The sequence below is a fragment of the Herpailurus yagouaroundi genome, unplaced genomic scaffold (assembly GCF_014898765.1).
Source record: "Herpailurus yagouaroundi ecotype Mexico unplaced genomic scaffold, PumYag 163, whole genome shotgun sequence".
NCBI lineage: Eukaryota > Metazoa > Chordata > Mammalia > Carnivora > Felidae > Herpailurus > Herpailurus yagouaroundi.
In genome coordinates this window covers 30,321,779-30,343,036 of record NW_024412404.1, presented here as the reverse complement: position 1 = coordinate 30,343,036, position 21,258 = coordinate 30,321,779, and the positions used below count along the sequence as shown (strand labels likewise).

At 37.4% G+C, this 21,258-nt stretch overlaps 1 protein-coding gene across 9 annotated transcripts in view; it reads left to right on the top strand.

Annotated features, from left to right (window-relative positions):
• Positions 1–21,258, top strand: part of CSGALNACT2 (chondroitin sulfate N-acetylgalactosaminyltransferase 2) — a 46,347-nt gene that overhangs the window by 14,051 nt on the left and 11,038 nt on the right. For 3 of the 9 annotated variants that reach the window (XM_040485811.1, XM_040485814.1, XM_040485813.1), the window contains exons 2-6: positions 3,308–4,243; positions 7,067–7,283; positions 8,630–8,731; positions 12,002–12,180; positions 14,386–14,480. In XM_040485811.1, coding sequence (XP_040341745.1) covers positions 3,583–4,243; positions 7,067–7,283; positions 8,630–8,731; positions 12,002–12,180; positions 14,386–14,480 — 1,254 coding nt within the window. In that variant the 5' untranslated portion in view covers positions 3,308–3,582. Of the gene's footprint in view, positions 1–3,307; positions 4,244–7,066; positions 7,284–8,629; positions 8,732–9,626; positions 9,719–10,375; positions 10,398–12,001; positions 12,181–14,385; positions 14,481–21,258 lie in introns of those variants that run through there. The other 6 variants (XM_040485810.1, XM_040485815.1, XM_040485816.1 and 3 more) reach the window with 4 other exon arrangements.

Below are 21,258 nucleotides of genomic sequence, written 5' to 3'. Positions count from 1 at the left end.
TTGTATCTTAAATTCCACATATGCATGAAGTCCTATGATATTTGTCTTTCTGTGACTGACTAATATCATTTAGCATACATAATACACTCTAGTTCCATCCACATTGTTGCAAATGGCAACATTTCATTCTTTTTGATTGCCGACTGATACTCCATTTTGTGTGTGTGTGTGTGTGTGTGTGTGTGTGTGCGCACATACATACATACATACATACACACACCACATCTTTATCCATTCATCAGTCAGTGCACATTTACTCTCTCCATACTTTGGCTATAGTTAATCAACATTATTTTAAAAGTTGGCATAGGAAATGTATAAAAATACTTTTTTAATCAGTATTGTCCAGGGTTTTTGGACCGCAACCCTCTTATAAATATATTTTATGTGGAGATCTCATACATATACATAATTGTAATAAAAAACTTACTGCTATATGTGGTATACACTGATAGTTCCTGTTCAATTTCAGTGAAAAGTAAACCTTTAGAAGTGACCCTTGTAATGGATCACATCTCACAGTTTCAAATACAATGCTATATAAAGAAGAAAGCTATGAGGTACCATATTAATAAAAGGTAGACATACTTCGACTACATGCTTTTAGTTCTATTAATCAAATTTCATTTCAAAACAGTTTGAGTATACTATATTTAGTTAAATCATGTCTGGTGTTTTTGCAGCATCTTTGCCACAAGCATTTTTCCTGCATAGCTAATTGGCCATAAAGCAACTTCACCATAAAAGATAAAATCATGAAAAATAAAAAAGGGGCATTTATTAAAAAGGACATAGTGAAAAATGAAAAATGAATAACAAAATTTTAAAAACTATTGTAAAATACAAAATATTTGAATATATTTAAAATGTGTGTAGATTTATGGCAGTATTGTGCAAATAACTGATTTTATTTTGTGAATTGTACCTAAACACTTGTCTTCAAAGTCTTTTTTTCATAGTATTACACTTTTTTTTTTTTTGCTTGTTGATCCATGTCCGTGTTCAGCATTGCACTTTATTTTTTCATGAAAAATTTTTCCTTCATTAAAGAGAGGCATCAGTTTCCAAATACTAGGATACATATTTGTAACTTAGCTTTGTATTGTATTGTGAAAACCTTCTACACTGTTGTTTGTTTTTGTCATATTGTCAGATGTCCATTGATAGACATTCCAAAGTTCTGTGGGAAGGGTGGTTTCAAAATTCCACCACTGGATAGAATATTATGGGGGCTAAGATTTATATAATATAAAAATGGGAGTACTACGGTCAATGGAGAAATGAAACCAAGCTGTCATCTAGTTGATAAAACCAAGAAACTGTCAGCCAGTTATTTTTTTTAATCTTTGACAGCAAAATTGCCTTATGACCTTATTAGTTATTCAACAAAAATGCTTGTGGGAAAGATGCTTATAGCAAAACTACCTAGAATGTGTTAAATATGTATAACTTTATTAATAACTTATGTAAGATTGTGGCTCTACATTTTCAGTTTTAGTCTTTTCCCTAATAAGCAGGCTAGTAATAACTTATAAGTAGTTAAAAGAGATACCTCTGAATTTTATCTTTTAAGTAATGACATTCAAGCTAAGAACTATGGTTTTGAGACGTGGTAAAGTCCTAGAACTAATATTAGCTTTGCATCCTTATTTTTTAATTAGATACCTTTCTTAAAATAATTTTGTTAATGTTTATTTGTTTATTATAGAGAGAGGGAGAGCACAAGCGGGAGAGGCGGAGAGAGGGAGACACAGAATCTGAAGCACGCTCCAGGCTCCAAGCTGTCTGCGCAGAGCCTGACGCAGGGCTTGAACTCATAAACTATAAGGTCATGACCTGAGCTGAAGTCAGACTTTCAACTGACTGAGCCACCCAGGCACCCCTAGATACTTTTATTTATACCAAGTTTTTTTCCTGTTTTTTTCTACATCACTTAAAATAAGATTTATAATCAATAAAAGAGATGCCATCATAGTAAAACTTCCTAGTAGTAAATTAAAATTTTCATGATACTTGGTTAATGTAAGTGATAAATGGCTAAGGGTGATTACCATTATTTGTGGTCTACTGGCCATAAGAAGTTTGAATCTATCCTACATTTTTATACAGATATGTTCCACACACATACACACATATACAACAACAACAACAAAACCACAACACACATTGCAACATTTTTCACAGAAGGCATCCAGGCTTTCTCTACTCACTAAGAAGGTGACTAGGGCTGATGTTCCCTGGTGATCTTCCATAGGGTCTGCCGCACTGGTAGAAACCATCCTTATAAAAAGTCTGCTGGAGTATCACATATCCTTCTTGCCAAATACTTTGTTAAAATAAAAGTTTTCTCTGCAGCAGGGACCTCCCCTGCCTCCAGTCTCGTAAATTTAACCTTCTCTATTTATAGAATGAAGAATCTTTAGTTTAAATAGAAATACAGACTCACACAACTGGTTGTGGTATGAACAGAGCATGTGATTTTGTAAATTTATAAATTGTTTCTGAATTTTTTTCCTCATAGGTAAACATTAAAATGGTCGTTCTGTTTTGTTTTGTGCTTTGAGTTTTTGTTGTTGTTGTTGTTTTTAAAATAGACTCTAAACCTTTCCAGACTTGTAGGAAATCTGTTGCTGTGTAATACAGTGGAAAGAATTATGTGATCTAATGTCCAAATACTCTATGGGAGGACTTTGGATGTAAAAATATTTCTTAATGTGTTTTCCAGATGTCTGTGACCTTTTGGAATTGTCACTCCCCTCCACCCCTCACTTAATTTTAAGGCTTTAATATTGGTTGAGTTCATCCATTGAAATTTAATAAAACAGAATGCTTGAACTGAATAAACTGGAAGAAAATATATCTCTCTAGTAAGCCCTTACCAACATAACAGAAACAATTTATGGAAACTCAGTTCCCAAATGGTGATATGCTCTAGGTGGGAAATGGGGTATTAATCTAAATATTATGTTAATAAAGTTATAAATTATATAATTTTCAAGTAATTAGAAACATTAGTGTCTATGTAACAATAACTATGCTAAACATAATTTTAATGTTTCTTTGATTTATTCAGGTTATGGATGTGTAGACATTCTGGTTAAAAGTATTACATATGGCATTTTAGTGTTATATAAGGTATTTTTCTTAATCCTTTCTCCCAGCATTTACTGAATATTCTACATTGTTATTAGCACTTCTTATGGTGTTCTACATATAGTAGTCACATAGCTAAGTTTACTGAAACTATCAACAATTTGATATGTTTAAGGAAACAAAATTCTGATTGATTCTGATCTGTTTCTTTCAGAAAAATCACCACACATATAATGGAATTTTATCTGATTCTGTAGATCAGATTTCTTTATTCTGGATGTCATGGTAACAATACAGGAAGTATGCACTATTTTTCATTTCTGCAAGCAGCCTTCACTGCTGACGGAAGAAAGTTTTTAAGCTATAGCAGAGTTCATTTTGGTACCTTTAATGGAAATCCTGATTTTGTTTTTAATTTGTGATAACCTTTTTCTAAAGGAATGAACAACCAAAGAACTTATCTCATTAGGCAAGTCCACATGAATAAGAATGCCTAGAAGAGGATTGATTCTTCAGACCCGGACCCACTGGCTGCTGTTGGGTCTTGCTTTACTCTGCAGTTTGGTATTATTTTTATACCTTCTGGAATGCGCCCCCCAGACTGATGGAAATGCACCTCTTCCTGGTGTTATTGGGGAAAACTATGGTAAAGAGTATTACCAGGCCCTCCTACAGGAGCAAGAAGAACATTATCAAACCAGGGCTACCAGTCTGAAACGCCAAATTGCCCAACTAAAACAAGAATTACAAGAAATGAGTGAGAAGATGAGATCATTGCAAGAGAGAAAGAATGTAGGGGCTAATGGCATAGGCTATCAAGGCAACAAAGAACAAACACCTAGTGATCTTTTAGAGTTTCTTCATTCCCAAATTGACAAAGCTGAAGTTAGCATAGGAGCCAAATTACCTAGTGAGTATGGAGTCATTCCTTTTGAAAGTTTTACCTTAATGAAAGTATTCCAGTTGGAAATGGGTCTCACCCGCCATCCTGAGGAAAAGCCAGTTAGAAAAGACAAGCGAGATGAATTGGTAGAAGTTATTGAAGCTGGCTTAGAGGTTATTAATAATCCTGATGAAGATGATGAACAGGAAGAGGAGGACAGTCCCCTTGGAGAGAAAATGATATTTAATGAAAATGACTTCATAGAAGGTAATGTGAAAAATGTGCTCATACATAGTTGTTCGTATGACAAAATGCTATTATTCTGTGTTGGAAATATAAGTCATTATCTACAGTAGTAGAACATTTAATTTTTTACCTACTTCATTCCACCAAGAATTTGAAGTGGCTTTTTTTTTAAGTTTATTTATTTATTTTTGAGAGACAGGGAGCAAATGGAGGGAGGGGCAGAGAGAGAGGGAGAGAGAATTCCAAGGAGGGATTCTGTCAGTACAGAGACTGACGTGGGACTCAGTCTCACAAACCCTGAGATCATGACCTGAGCCAAAACCAAGAGTTGAATGCTTAACCAACTGAGCCACCCAGGTGCCCTGAAGTGGCTTTTTAAAAAAAGTTATATTGTGATCATAATAAAAGAATAAGGACCAGGGAAATAGAATATTTCTAAGATTATGTAGAAGAGTACTAGTCAAGTTAAAGGGCTCTTAGGGCTATGTGTGTACAAGTATGTATTTGCATTTCTCTCTTATCTGGTCTTGATATTCCTTTTTATATTTTTTTAAATGTATGAACTAAAGTTAATGATTTGAAAACTATTTGGTAAAGAAAAGAAAAAAAACCCTAATTTAGTAGATTAGTAGTTATTCTGTATTTTAGGAGGAAGAGAAGCACATGTCAGAACATCAAGGAGGCATACATAATTTTGAAAAGCATATTTGGCTTTTGGAAAAGTAAAGAAATAACCTGTTTTGCTAATACAGACTGCAGAGAGGGGATGGCATTTATACATACCAAAATGGGGTATGACTCAAAAGTTGAGGAGCACTTCTATAAATTTAAGACATTTGCTGATGGATAGAAACAGGAATAATTACAGATGCCTACCCATTTCCAACTTTATGTCTCCTGCTAGATGTTTAATTACAAACTTAAAAACCATTTTGGATATAAATCTTTCTTAAAAGTTCTCTTGGGGCGCCTGGGTGGCTCAGTCGGTTGAGCATCCGACTTCAGCTCAGGTCATGATCTCACAGTCTGTGAGTTCGAGCCCCGCATCGGGCTCTCTGCTGACATCTCGGAGCCTGCTTTGGATTCTGTGTCCCCCCTCTCTCTCTGCCCCTCCCCTGCTCATGCTCTGTCTCTCTCTGTCTCAAAAATAAAAACGTTAAAAAATTAAAAAAAAAAAAAGTTCTCTTTGCTTGATTCTGTGAACAGTATACCGTATGTAGTTTCTTTGACCCTGAATCATCATGGATAGTACTTGCTATACTACAATATGGTAGCACCTTGAGACCTTTGGAGGGCTTGTGCTTTTCTGTGGCATTGCAGCTATCTTTTCATTGTAGTCACTTCTTTTTTTCTGCTGCCATTTTGGATGGGTTGTTTCTCTCAAAACTCTTCTAATTTTTCTGCAAGCTCAGTTTTTGTCTTTTCACCATATTTGTAGTTTATGGCAGAATTGAAAGCTGCTGAGGAAATAATTCACTAAAATGCAAAATGTCTTCACATTTGCTTAAAAGAAAGGAAGCTATGTCAGTTTTATATTCTACAACCTCTGCTTATCTTTTTTTTCAACTTTTTTTTTTTTTATTTATTTTTGGGACAGAGAGAGACAGAGCATGAACGGGGGAGGGGCAGAGAGAGAGGGAGACACAGAATCGGAAACAGGCTCCAGGCTCCGAGCGATCAGCCCAGAGCCCGACGCGGGGCTCGAACTCCCGGACCGCGAGATCTGCTTATCTTATAACTCTTTGGAATCTTTCACTGACAGAGTTTTCTCTGTATGGAACATATTTTTTTCCCCACTTTTCCTCCACTCTGTTACTCCTCTTGCCAATAAATAAATAAATAAGTAAGTAAGTAAATAAATAAAGATTGAGTAACTCCTGTTCCTCTTCCAGACTTTAACTTAGATGTCACTTCACTTAGAAGTCATCTCCAACCTACAAGTCTAAGATATCAGTGCTTCCTGTGTCCTCCTGTTACCTCTACCCATGTCTCCTCTCATAGCACTTATCACAGTATTTGGCATTGCCCATTTCCTAATTTGTAGTTCCTCTTAGACTGTAAACCTCAGGAGGGAGTGGAATTGGTCTGTCTTGTTCATTGTTTTATTCCCAGATATTGACTGACTCACACATCTATAGGTCTTACCTCTCTCTTGAATGTCACACTTAAAAATCAGATTGCCCGATAGACTTCCAGACTTTTCTCCTGGAGGCATCTCACAACACCATGTTTAAATCTGTACTAATTTTTCTTTGACTTCACTCTCTTCAGAGAGAGAGAGAAAGAGAGAGATTGTGTGTGTGTGTGTGTGTGTGTGTGTGTGTGTGTGTGTGTAGAATAAGGTATATATCACTGTATTGTTTTTACTTATTTTTGTCTTCCTCACTAGACTAACCCTTTATCAAAACCAGGACCACATAGCCCTCTTTGTACTACCAATGAATGACACGAAGGTATTCCATTTATTTTCATTGAACCGAACTGAGCAATAGAAGTTTTGACTCTCAGGTCTAGAATTTAATACTGCTAGAAGTAATTTATTTTTATCATAAGATTACTATGTTGATAGGCTCTACTATTTAAAAAAAGTTATATGTAAAAAGGGGCAGTTGTGACTTGAAGCATATTTATGGATTGAATAATAGAGCAGTGAACATTTTTTTTAACCTCTCCTTTTAAACAAAGAATTGTTTACAACTGTACAATGGGGTAAATATTTTCACAAAATGATTAAAAACCCTGCAGTCTACTGTTGTACTCTTGATCTTTGAGTAAAATCAGTATTCACATTGAATTTGTAAACTTTGACATAGAGACATCTTTATCCCTAACTCTTTCCTTTAGGTTATTATCGCACCGAGAGAGATAAGGGCACACAGTATGAACTCTTTTTTAAGAAAGCAGACCTTATGGAATATAGACATGTGACCCTCTTCCGCCCTTTTGGACCTCTCATGAAAGTGAAGAGCGAGATGATTGACATTACTAGATCAATTATTAATATCATTGTGCCACTTGCTGAAAGAACTGAAGCCTTTGCGCAGTTTATGCAGAACTTCAGGTAACTCTCAGGGTGTCATGATTTGACTAAGCACTTGTAAAAAATCACATTTCATGCAGATTTACTTAAGTCATCTTCATTGAGTATGATTACTTAGAATTATAGAGTAATTTTGTAGGCTTTGGGAATTTTAATTTTTGCTATTCTCTTTTTTTTTAAGCATGTATAATATAGTGTGTTATTGACAGTTTGAACTTTGAAATAAATTGAGAGTGACAACTATTAGAAACTACATTTGATGACCTTTATAATTGTGTGTGAATTCACTTTAGGGCAAGTTGAATCTTTAAAAATAACTTTATTAAGGTATAAATTACATAAATAAAACCCACATATTTTAAGTAGAAGTTTCATGAGTTTTGACAAATCTATACACTCATAATTGCCTTCACAATCACGATATAGGACAATGCTATTTCCCCAGAAGATTCCCTTGAGAACAATTTGAATTTTAAAATTGAAATGAATTTCAGAAATACAAACATTCAACTAAAAATGGGAGACAGTTATTCCATCTTGAGAAGCAGAGAGTTTAATAATTTTTAAAAACTTTTTTGTCATTAAATTTGGATATTTTAAAATGCTAAAGTGTTAAAAAAATTAGTAAGTATGTTATTAGGGTAGCTAGCTGGGGAAAGTTTGCTTTTTTGTTTTAATTTAACCTTTGCCATGTTTTTAATATTCTAATATGCTAGTTTTAATGCTTTATAATCCCATCTTTATTCTCATATTGAAATCATTGGACTTAAAAATTAGTTAATGCTGTTCTGTAGCAAAATATATAGAAATCATGCTTCCAATGAGTTTTACCTGTTTGGAATAGCTCACTTGAGATCTGATTTCCTAAAGCATTTTTTACTGCCCTTCTTGGAATTGCTTTCAGATGCTACATTATTCTTTACAGTAAGTAACATCAGTCATGGCAAATATTTATTCCTTAATGATAGGTATAATTTCTGGAATTAGCCAGTCTGAAGACAAAATAACTCTTGACCAACAACTTGAATATTTATTTGTTTATGAACTGATTAGACTTCTTTCCTTGAATAGCTTGTATTTGCTTCTGAAGGCAATACCAAAGCAAATGTTTCAAAAAGATTTTGAAATATGGCAACTTCTATGGGCCTCAAAGGGTTATATTCATGTGCATATGTTGTTATGCGTTTGCTGTGACTTCTTTAATAATTCAACGATATTGCCGCTTTTATATTTACTTAAAGTTTCTGCAGTTTCATTCTAAATGAGTAATGCCTCATTCATTTTGTTAAAGCTTCATGTGATGGCTTTCTGAATGAGTAGTGCCTTATATATTTTCTTGAATGAACTTTATTTTTCAATTCTGTTAGGGATGTGTGTATTCATCAGGACAAGAGAATTCATCTCACAGTGGTGTATTTTGGTAAAGAAGGACTATCTAAAGTCAAGTCTATCCTAGAATCTGTCACAAGGTTGGTGAGCCATGTCCACATTGAAGTCCTTGATATGTAACATTAGAAGAATGAGAATTTCAGATATTTAATTAGTTAATTTTAAATAGCTGCTATTTAAAAGTTGGCTGGGCACATGAGTGGTGGTGATAATAAGTTCCTCATTTCACCCCTCAATTCACTCACCCAACTCTAAATAATATGTCTTCCCTGCCCTCTTGACAGATAGCCTAGCATGATCTGGGCCCTCTCGCTCTGTGGCCCACCTACCTTCTATTTATTTGCCTCCATTTATTACTTCTTCCTTCCCTTGTGTTAGACTCTTCTCCTTTTTCTAAATCTAATCCCTTCACTTTAGTATTATCTCCTGAGCTTTCTCTCACTTGTCACCTTTTCTTTCCTTCCATTTCCCCAAGTTCATTCTTCTTGTCCTGCAAATGATGCTTAGGTCTCCCCTGTCATTAAGACACCACCACCTGACTCTGTAATACTCATCAGCTACTAGTAGGTTTCTGTCCTTTCTGGCTAAACCTCATAGAACAATAATTCTCTAATTAGGCAATTCATACAGTACCTGGCACATAGTAGGTACTCAGAGGTTTGAATGAATGAATTTGTAATTCCTTAATACTCCATTATTAATTCTACAGCTCTTCTGCCTTTTCATCTCTAGGTTATGAGCCCAAAGTTATGACCTAGCTGCCAAATTCAAACTTTTCTGTGTTATCCTCTTTGATCGCTTTTTTATATTTGATGCCTAACCACCCAGTAGTTCCTTCTTGACACTTTCCTCTGATGTTTGTAAAATGTAAATATTTTGTAAATATAAATGTATTACAGTGTAAGGTATTAGGTTGATTGTCTTGTCCGCTGCCAACTCTGTATCCTTTTACTTGCTTCTTTACCTTTCTGCTAGTTGTGGCCATTCCCTAAGAGTCCAGATTTGGCCGGCCATTCCTCTCGAACCGTTCAACTAACATTCATTGAATCCCACCGACTATGTTCCAGGTACACCGCTCGGGAGTCTGACTGGGGTGGTTGGAGTAGGACGGGCACAGAGGAAGAACTTGGAGTCCCTACCCCAAAGGGACTCTCACAGCACATGAATAAAAAACAAACATTGTCTCCTACTTCACACTAGCTATTCTTCTCCCAATGGCCCTCTTTCAGTTTAGACTAAGACCATTCTCATGATCCCCTGGGCTTAATGTCTGAGAGCTAGCATCTTTCACTCATTCTTTACCTCTAATAAGTTCTTGCTTACTACACAGGACCTCTTCTCTGTTCTTTCTTGCTGCTGCCACCACCTAACCCAGGTTTCCCCTCCCTTCATTTCTTCCCTGCTTACCATTTTCAGGTCACCTACTAAGTGCCAAGCACTTCTATTGGTATTACGGAAGTTGTCCCTGCTTTAATCAAGACTCCTCTGTGGCACATGATGGAAACCTATCTAAAACTTAGGGAATACTTAAGGAAACTGGGAATGTTATGAAAGAATTTTGGATAGCTCCCAAATTAAGGGGATTATTACCAACTTTGGTGGAAAAAAACAAAACAGCTTTGATATCTTAGGGACTGGAACCAGAGACTTGAATACCATGAAAATTCTCTTGTTATCTTCTTGTCTGTTTTTCTCTGCATGTTGATTTCATTCTCCTATTGCAGATTGGCTTCTTCCACATGTGAGGTATATGGCTGTTGGCGGCTTTGGGCTCACATCTTCTCAGCTTTGCCATCAGAGAGGAAAGAGCTTTCTCCCAGATCCAGTTGAGAAAAGCCCAGGGAAGGAGTTTTGCCCACTCATGAGGGGTGGGGGTATTGTGATTGGCCCAGCTTGAGTCTGGTCCCCGCCCCTAGGAAGTTACTGTGGTTGGGGTGTTCTATCATTAGTTCCTCTGCTGGGTGCTGGGAGTGTGAGGTGGTAATCAGCAGTTTTCCCAAAAGAAAGGAGAGATTTGTATCCCATGAGGAGGACATTGTGGGCATTCAGAGCATGTGGAGTCCACTCCATACACTATTTGAGCCTTTGCTTCTATCTCTCCATTCCCCATTCTCTACTGTTACAAGAATTATCTTCCTAAAATGTCCCTTTTTTGAGCCAGCTGTACCCTAGCACAGCACTTCTCCCAACTTTAACATCAGAGCGACCTGGAATGATCTGTCTCAAGAGAGACACAGATGCTCATTGTCACCTCTAGTATCTGATTCAGAGGTCTGGGGTGTAGCCCAGACCCACCCAGGGAAGGGTTTCTAATACTTTCCCAGGGAGGCTAATGCTGTGGGTGTGGGGACTTCATTGTGAGAACCGGCCCTGGCAGAAAAACTCCTCCTTGCCTCAAGGACACTGACCAGGTCCTTTAACTTCTCACAGAAGGCACTCACTCCTCAGTCTGACCCTTTTCTGGTCTTCTCTCATTGTTCCCATTTTAGGATCCCTTTGTTCCAATCTGATTTGTCTGATCCCTGTTCTCTAAAATGCTTTCTACTCTCATCTCTTTACCTTTGAGAATAATTAATTGGAATAACCTCTAAACTCACTACTAAATTCAGGATTTTAATCAAGGCATAAGTTAAATTCTGCTTCTAACATCATCTCTAACTACTCTCAGACAAAAGCAATCTTTTTTCTCAGAACTGCTGTTCATTCATTCATTCAGCAAATATTTATTGAACCCTACTCTTTGAGGAGGTGCACTGTATCCATAGTAACAAACAAAACAAAGTCCCTGCTCTCATGGAGTTTATATTCCAGTGTGGGAAGACACACGAATAAACATGTCTGGTGGTACTGAGTAAAGCAAAGCCAGGCAGGGCGGTAAATATTGAAGAAAGAGAGGGAAGTCAGAGCAACTTCACATATGGTGTGAGGGGGACTCCTCTGATAAGGAGACGTGTGAGCAAAGATCTGAAAAACTCTAGAGCAAGAGTACTCTTTGCATGTACCATTTACATGGAATGCATTATTTATTACCAAATATTAATGGCCATTTTTCCATGTGTATGTTTCTTATCTGCCCAATAAGTTTTTAACATCCTGAAGGTCAGTGGCCCCTCAACAGTTTTTAAGCTCACACCACCAGCACATTGCCTCAAATATGGGCATTTAGTGAGTATCTGTCTCTGATGATGATCATACATGTGAAGCTGAAGATTTCCTTTCCCTGTATGAATGTAGAACCAAAGTAAAAAAATATCTAGAGCGTAAAACATATTGCATAAGTTGTGTTGAAAGAAGAGAGTTGTTAAGCTTTAAATGGGACTTATCCTTTGTTGTATATGTTTTCCTCCTAGTGAGTCTAATTTTCACAATTATACTTTGATCCCATTGAATGAAGAATTTAATCGTGGACAAGGACTAAATGTGGGTGCCCAAGCTTGGGACAAGGGAGAGGTCTTGATGTTTTTCTGTGATGTTGATATATATTTCTCAGCCGAATTCCTTAACAGCTGCCGGTTAAATGCTGAGCCAGGTGCGTAAAATGTTGGTAGATGAACTGAGTGTAGAAATTTAGCGCAGTGTCAGCATGTCCCACATTTGGAATCAAGTTAATTATGTTTTCTTAAAGGTATATTAGGCATACTTTAACTAGAATATTAAGTAGAAAAGTGAAAATTTGCCCTTCTGAAGTTCATACCCTTCTTCTCTTGCGGCCAAATTCTGTTGCCAACAATTGAATCCAGATAAGCAAAGGCCTTAAAATTGACAAGGAGGAAGCAGCACTTCTCAGAAAAAGAGCCAAGCAGACAATGTGGAGATGTGTGAGAGTCAGTAGCACTGTGCCTCAGGCAGGTGGTGCCAACACAAAGACACACGTGCAGGTCCAGATACAGATAGTACTTGGTGTCCTTGCTATGTGTATGGGGATGATTTAGATGATTTACTATTCTTTGCCTATGTTGTAGATATTTTTTGAAAATGTATGGGCAGATGACATTTTTATAAATCAAATCTTTTTTTTTTTTTTTTTTTTTTTTTTGGGGGGGGAGGGAAAGCACGCGAACAGGGGAGAGAGGCGGAGAAGAGAGAGAGAGAGAATGAATCTTAAGCAGGCTTCACATGGAGCCCAACACAGGGCTCAATCCATGACCCTGGGATCATGACCTGAGCCAAAATCAAGAGTTGGACACTCAAACAACTGAGCTACCCAGGCACCCCCAGATGTTTTTTTTTTTTTTAATGTTTGTTTATTTTTGAAAGACAGAGTGCGAGTGGGGGAGGGGCAGAGAGAGAGGGAGACACGGAATTTGAAGCAGGCTCTAGGCTCTGAGCTGTCACCACAGAGCCTGATGTGGGGCTTGAACCCATGAACTATGAGAAGGACTCTTAACCCACTGAGCCACCCAGGCATCCTTGGGCACCCCCAAATCTTATTTTATTTTATTTTTTTTTTTTTAATTTTTTTTTTTTTCAACGTTTATTTATTTTTGGGATAGAGAGAGACAGAGCATGAACGGGGGAGGGGCAGAGAGAGAGGGAGACACAGAATCGGAAACAGGCTCCAGGCTCTGAGCCATCAGCCCAGAGCCCGACGCGGGGCTCGAACTCACGGAGCGCGAGATCGTGACCTGGCTGAAGTCGGACGCTTAACCGACTGCGCCACCCAGGCGCCCCTCCAAATCTTATTTTAAATGTGAAAAGGAAGTTTTCTGTACTAAAAAATCTCATAGTAAATTTTTTTTGTACAACTCTTCATATCATGAAAATTATTACTTTCTTATTATTTTCATGAGGGATGATTGTCAGGAACTCTTTGAGAACCTAGTGAATAAATGAGGGTTAGGTTTACTTTTGTGACACCAGTCAACATGAAGTTCACAATGTGGAAGTAGAAGGAAACATGTTTGCTCAACGTGAAAGATATATTTTTATGTCTAGAAATAGATTGGCCTCTGAGAATTGACCTCCCCATTCCTGAGTGAGTTTTAACAAAAGTGAGATGAGCATCTAGTTGGGATCTTGCAATAAAAAGCCTACCACATTGCCACAGGTACTTGATAGTTACTGAGCACTTCATATTATCACAACTGACTGAGGCCAGTCTTTATTGGGGGGAAGATGAGCTAGTCTTTAGCTTCCCTTTAGTGCTATCAATTTGAATACTAATGATAAAGTCTTCTGCAGCAATTAGATCAGGTAATTTTAACTCTTCCCAGCTTTTACAAATCTTATTCAAATCCATCTACAGTTCTATGTTTTAATTCTGTACATATCTGTTCATTGTATAATATTCTTTGGATTTACTGTTTCTATGATTTGTTTTGAAGGATGGCTTTAACAGAAGTTTCTAAGTTCTTGGTGATTGTCAAAGGTTAACCTACATCTATCCCTACTAATTAGATAAATGATGAGTAATAAATAGCTTACCTAATGAATAGCTGAGAGAACACCTTTGTGTATCTTCCTAAAATCAAAGAGAATAAATGTGTAGAACACCCTTTAGTCTATTTTTTAGTCTATTTTAGCTTAAAATTTCATAGCCTGGCCTACTGATGTGTCATCATTATTTCGTCAAATCTAGCATGATGTTTGGTAGCCTGAAAATTGATAAAATACAATATTGATAAAGTCATATGACTGAAGAAAGACTTTAACAAAATGTTGATAATGCAGTACTGATGAGTCTTTTCATTTTATGACTTCTTTGTGTGATGTAATCATATAATTTAATTTATAGGTAAGAAGGTGTTTTACCCTGTGGTGTTCAGTCTTTACAACCCTGCCATTGTTTATGCCAGTCAGGATGTACCACCGCCTGTGGAGCAGCAGCTGGTAAGATTCACTGTCAGGAAAGGCCACAAAGATCTTGCTAGATTCCTTTATATTTGTTTCACAAGTAGAAAAGAAAGTTTCCATAAAAAACTGTAGTTATTATAAACATATTTTCATTGTCTCTTTTACACCCCCCACGATAAGATGGTTTCACGTTTATTGTTTTAGAATTAAGTACCATTCTAGAGGGGGAAAGAAAAATGTAGGACACAGAGAAAACAATGTTCTAGAATATGAAAATTTTAGTCATTTCTGCCAACATATTTTCAGTAATAATAAATTTTAGGGACGCCTGGATGGTTCAGCCTGCTTCAGTTTCTGTGTCTCCCTCTCTCTCTGCCCCTCCCCGACTCATGCTCTCTCTCTCTCTCCCTCTCTCTCTCTCTCAAAAATATTAAAAATTTTTTAATAAAAGAAAAATAAATAAAAATAAGTTTTAATTTTAAAAACCTTATTAACTAAAGGCGCCTGGGTGGCTCAGTTGGTTAAGCATCCAACTTCAGCTCAAGTCATGATATCATGGTTTGTGGGTTTGAGTTCCACATTGGGCTCTGTACTGACAGCTCAGAGCCTGGAGCCTGCTTTGGATTCTGTGTCTCCCTCTCTCTCTCTGCTCCTCCCCTGCTGGCACTCTGTCTCTCTCTCAGAAATAAGTAAACAGTAAAAAAAACAATTTTTTTAAATTAAAAGAAACCTTATTAACTAGAAATTAAAACTAAATAAGAAGGAATAATATTCTGTGGGCAATTACGTAGAAAGTCATGGTGTGGAAATGCCACATATTAGAACTTCTAGTTCTTGATAGAGTTAATATACTTTTTTTTTTTTTAATAAACTTCTATGTTGGAATAATTTAGATTTACAGAAAAGTTTGAAAGGTAATATAGAGCCTTCCTATACTTCACCCGGTTTCCCTAAGGTTAATATCTATATAAGTGATGATCAAAATTAGAACTTAACATTGGTAAGTACTGCTAACTACACTATAGATTAGGATTCCATTACTTCTTCTACTAACATCCTTTTTCTGTTCTAGGTTCCAGACCAGGATACTATATTGCACTTAGCCTAATCTTTTATTGTTAATATTAAATAAAAATGGAAACAAACTAAGAAGTCAATTAAGATGTTAAAAAATGAAAAATAACTCTGAGGAAAGAAAGATAAAGGCAGAAATTAATGAACCAAAAATAATAGTTTCACTAATATATAGGACCTTAATCTTTCTGTGCAAAAAAAATTTTTTTTCTATTTTTTTTTTAAGTTTTATTTATTTTTGAGAGAGACAGACAGAATGTGAGCAGGGGAGGAACAGAGAGAGGGAGACACAGAATCCGAAGCAAGCTCCAGACTCCAGGCTGTCAGCACAGAGCCCAGTGCGGGGTTTGAACCCACGAACCGTGAGATCATGACTTGATCTGACGCTTAACCGACTGAGCCACCCAAGCGCCCCATGCTAAAAAAATATTTTAATCAACGTGGACAGATTTGGGGTAAACAGAAAAACACATCATTGGAAATTAGAATAAGAAAACATTGAGAGAAATCGTTTTTATATGGTAAGTTTAAAAAAAATCTAGATAAAAGATTTGAGCATTTATAAACTATTAACATGAGCAAAGTTTTTGTTAGTGCTTTATGAATAAAAAAGATGGAAGCTCTGAAAAGACTAAGAACCACTTAAAAAATTAGAACAGTTATCAAAAAATTATCCTGCAGGTGCATAGGTATAATGTTTTACTGGTGAGTTTTTCCAAAAAAGAACAGTTAGTACCATATGATCTACTTAATAAATTTTATGAAGCCAACACTCTCTTCAGAGGAACACCTGGCAAGGCGTTTATATACACATACCCTGTACCTTATCTGTAGGCTAGTGTTACTGAGGAATATAGAAACAAATGGGATCAAAATGACAAACGAAGCACCCACATTTGCCTTATCTGACACCCTAAATTCTTTGTAAAAGTGAATTACTAAAAACAAAAAGGTATATTAGCACTGCAAAATGAGAGAAGTGCCACTCACTGGTAGATCCATATTTTGAGAAATTTCTGTAAGATGGCAGTAGTTGGCATAGGATCAGTAGTGGAGAGAAGAATCTGGAACGTGTTCAGGAGAACACAAGATGGGGCTGCTTTGCATCCTCTGAGCTCATAGAAGGCAGAGAGTAGTGAAGTATGTATTCTCTGGCCGTGTGCTCAGCAACAGGCATCCTAGGCATTGGACTGTAGCCTGCAGCAGGGTGTGTAGTTCTGGAGCAAGAGAGGCAGTGCAGGGTTTGGGGAATATTGAGTTGCAGGGTGGATAGAGAGCCCCAGGCTCTGAAGATGAGCTACTCTTGGCACATTTGCCCCTCTTCCACTATTACTGGAGATAAGCCCCTCTACTCACAGCTAATAGCCAAGGGTTTTTGAACAGTGATTTTTGAAACAAAAATCAGTAGCGGTTAACCAGGAGTAGCCAAACCAACAGAAAAACAGAAAAGATAACACACGAGAATATGAATACAGAATGAAAACAACTTTAAGATAAATATGTGTTTAGGAAGAGAAAACTTTAAATTCATAAAACCAGATTTGGTGCTAAAAAGGTCAGAATTGGGAAATTACGAAAATCTAAAACTCAGTAAATGGGCTGAATAGTGGAATGGTTACAGTTGAAACAAATTTGTAAACTAGAAGACAAGCCATCTGAGCACACAAAGACCAAGAGAGATGATGTGAGAGAAAAACTGAGACATGAGGGATCAGTCAAGAAGCTCCCAAAATTGTTGATTGAATAGGAGTTCCAGAAGGGAGAAAAAAGAGAAGACAGAGGAGGAAATAGAAGAAAACTTCAAAGAGCCAAGGAAAGACAAGTCTTCTGGCATTTGAGAACAATGAAGGGACAATCCTGATAGCTTTTAGAGACACCAAAAATAGCAGACCCCAGCTTGTCTACAAAGGAGTAAAAATCAGATTGGCACTCACCTTCATTTTGATAATATTGGTGCTAGAAGACAATCAAACAATACCTTGAACATTCTGAGAGAAACAACTTTAATTCTGGAATTCATATTTGATCTGTTTGAGAGCAAAATAGACATTGTTGAACATTCAGGGACTCGGTTTACTTCTTACAGACCTCTTCAGCAGAATGAGAAATGAGCCTGTATGAAAGAAGATCTGAGAATGTAACAGTAGTCAACAACAACAAAACCCCAGTAAAACTTTTGTTTAAACAGTTGTTGATGAAACACATAATAAAAAAGAAATGAACAACAATTGGGGATTTAAAAGTCAAACGGTACATGCTTACAAGTATTACCTAGCTCTGTCCCCTGAGAAGACCTAGAAGCAGTGATACCCCAAGAGTAACAAGCATACCAAGCTTCCAGATCTTAGTGCTGGGACAGGAAATTAAGGAGCCTGAAGGTCCAGAAAGTAAGGAAGTACTCAAACAACAACAGGGTGAGGTGAGGGTCTGTCAAAGGGACACAGGAGCCTGGAAGAACTCTCAATGGCAAAGCTGGAACAATTTGAGCACAAGAGAAATAACATAGTCCTGGATTGCAACCCCAAGCATAAAATAAATATCCTTGAGCCCATACTGGTATAAATAAATAGTGGAGGTGTGCCTAGGTGGCTCAGTTGGTTAAGCGTCTGACTTCGGCTCAGGTCATGATCTCGCGGTTTGTGGGTTCGAGCCCCCGCATCGGGCTCTGTGCTGGCAGCTCAGAGCCTGGAGCTTGCTTCAGATGCTGTCTCCTTCTCTCTCTGCCCCTCCCCTGTTCTCTCGCTCTCTCATCAAAAAAAAAAAAAAAAAAAAAAAACCATTTTAAAAAATTAATAAATGAGCAAGTAGATAAATAATAATCAATGGGTAGACAAGCTCTTTAAATAAAGTAAGAGTAGATGAGGGGAAAGAGATCAGTCTTCTTACAGAATTCCAAACAACTTATGTAGGTATTTTCTTTTCCAGTAGGTGGAGCTAGGTGACTCACTTCTAAAGAATCAAGTATGGAAAGAGAAAAACTAACTTTTCAGGGGAGAAACCTGGTAGGCACCACCTTAAGCCCTAAGTGATGAAGGCTAACATTACCAGGGTTGTTATGCACCCCTGATATGATGTAGCAAGAAGGGCATTTCACTTCTGTGGCCTTCCCTCCAAAACCCTAATCATGAAAAGCATCAGACAAAACCAGTATTCTACAAAATACTTGACCAGTACTCCTCAAAGTTGTCAAGATCAGGGGTGCCTGGCTGGCTCAGAGGAGCAGATATTCTTGATCTCGGGGTCATGAGTTCGAGGTTCACGTTGGGTGTAGAGGTTACTAAAAAAAAATAAACTTAAAAGTGTCAAGGTCGTTAAAAACAAAACTAAGAAACTGTGACAGGTTCTCAGGAGACCAAGGAGACATAACAGATAAATGCAGTTTGGTCTTAGACTGGATCCTGGAACAGAAAAAGGACATTAAAGGAAAAACTGGTGGAATCCAAACAAAAGTCTCAAATTTAGTTAATAGTAATGTACCAGTGTTGATTTCTTAGTTTTTATAAATGTACCACAACAATGTAAGATAATAACATTTAGGGGAAGTTAGAATTAGATGAGAAGTATATGAGAACTCTGCTGCTTTGCAACTTTTCTATAAATGTAAAATTACTCCAAAACAAAAAAAAATTATTTATAAAAAAATTACTTGATAAAAAAAGTGCCAAATGAAGTCAACATATGAGGGTGAAGAGAAATACAAAAGCATACTAATATTCTTGTCTGGTTTGGGAAGATGTGGGAAAAGAATAGTTTGAATGTAGGTTCATTCTAGATGTTATGCAGAAAGATAAGTTTAAGTGCTTCCACTTCAAGCTCTAGCTTCGCTCCTTTGTAACCTTTGCAAGTTACCCTTTCTAAACTTCACTCTCCCCACTTAAAGTAAGACAAAAGCTTGCTCTCCTTAATGTGTAATATTATCTCCTTAATATTCAAAGTAAGTAGGAAATACACCAATAGAAAAAAATGATTAAAAGACAGTTGGTAATAATTCACAATAAACATATTTAAATAGTAAACTTATGAAGAATAAATTAAAACAGCAGTGCGAAACTTTTTTGCTGCTGTAAAATCACTGTTTAAAACAGCCATGCAAGCAAGGCCGGCAGGATGGAAGTCTCCCATCCCTGCAGGTGGTGTAGGAATGTAGGCAAGCTCCCCAGGCCAGGAGTTTTCAAACAGGTTCATCTCTCTGATCCAGTAATCTCCACTCCCAGGATTCTCTCCTGAGGAAGCAGAGCTCTGGAGTAGCAATTCACATAAGAATATTGACAACATTGAAAGCAAGTAAAACTCTAATGATAAAATAATAAATTGAATTATATAGTGCCTACAGTGGTGAATATGTACCTAAAGGAAAATGTTCATGAAATGTAGATATATACAGCAGTGTAAATGTAGCAGAAAATATAAAGTTTAAAAAGTGGGGAATGGGGGCGCCCGGCTGGCTCAGTCAGAGGAGCATGTGACTCTTGGTCTCAGGATCATGAGTTCAAGACCCACGTTGGGTGTAGAGATTACATCAAAATAAAATTTTTAAAAAACGAGAAATGGTGTATCTTTTTTAGATGATACTTTAATGTTAATGATGACTATTTTTTTATGTACCCTTTTCTCTATGTAAGGTACTGTTCTGTTTTTCATACATGTTAACTCATTTAATCCTTCTTACAACCTCTGAAGTAGGTGCTATTTTTACCCCGGTTTCACAGACAAGGACACAGCTGTATGGTGATTGAGTGCCTGCCCACGGGCCTGGCAGGGTTGGGGCCAGAAGGCTGGGCCGTGTGTCTCCACTCTTACCCAGTGCACAAACTGCCTCTGTTATATTAATTCATCCAGTAGGGTTCATGCTATACCAGCCATTATTCACCGCTGGAACCCCCAGCACCTGGAACCATATAGACATGGTTACCATTCACAGGAATATTTATTCTGGTAGGAGGAGATGGAAGATAAAGTCAATTAATAAATACCATACAGATCATTAAAATAGGCTGAGTTGTGAAGAGTGATTAGGTGGTTTCTGTGGTGTGCTTGGTCAGAAAGACCTTTCTGAGATTGGGCTGTAGGAGAGGCCATCCAAGTAACAGGAAGGAACCTGCTACCCTTACTGGGGAAAAGCAGTTGCAGGCAGAAGGAGACACTAGTGGGTTTCCTAAGGCGGCTGGAGCACAGTGGGCAGTAGAGCACAAAGCTGAGCCAGTCACGTAGAGCTTGTTAACGCTAAGGAGTTTAGGCTAAGTGTGATACAAAGCCTTGGGAGGGTTTTGATTCTATGGAGAATGGATTGTGTGTGGCTCCTGCTGCAAAGAGCCAGTTGGGCTTTTGCAGCGGACCAGGGAGGTGACTGTGGCTTGAGTAAGGATGGTGATTGTGGAGAACGGTTTGGGTGTGATTTGGCTGACAGAACTTGCTGGTGGACAAGATGTGAGGAGTAGGAAAAAGGCAAGAATGGCAAGAGGCGAGATCAAGAGGTCAACCTGAACATGTTGGTCGATTAGACCCTCAAGGGAAGGTGCCAGGTTGCTACATGGATTCTTGAACCTGGCAGCCTGTGACGCACTGAGGGCTAGAGATATAGGTTATAATGTGGATAGCTATGTCTCCCACATGCTTAGGAGAGGGACAGATAAAAATAAAATATGAATAACCAGGGATTATTGACAGTGGAAATGTGGTGGTTTAAAAAATCAAACAAAACCAATGACTTCTTTCCCCGAATCTGATAACTGGAGATTTT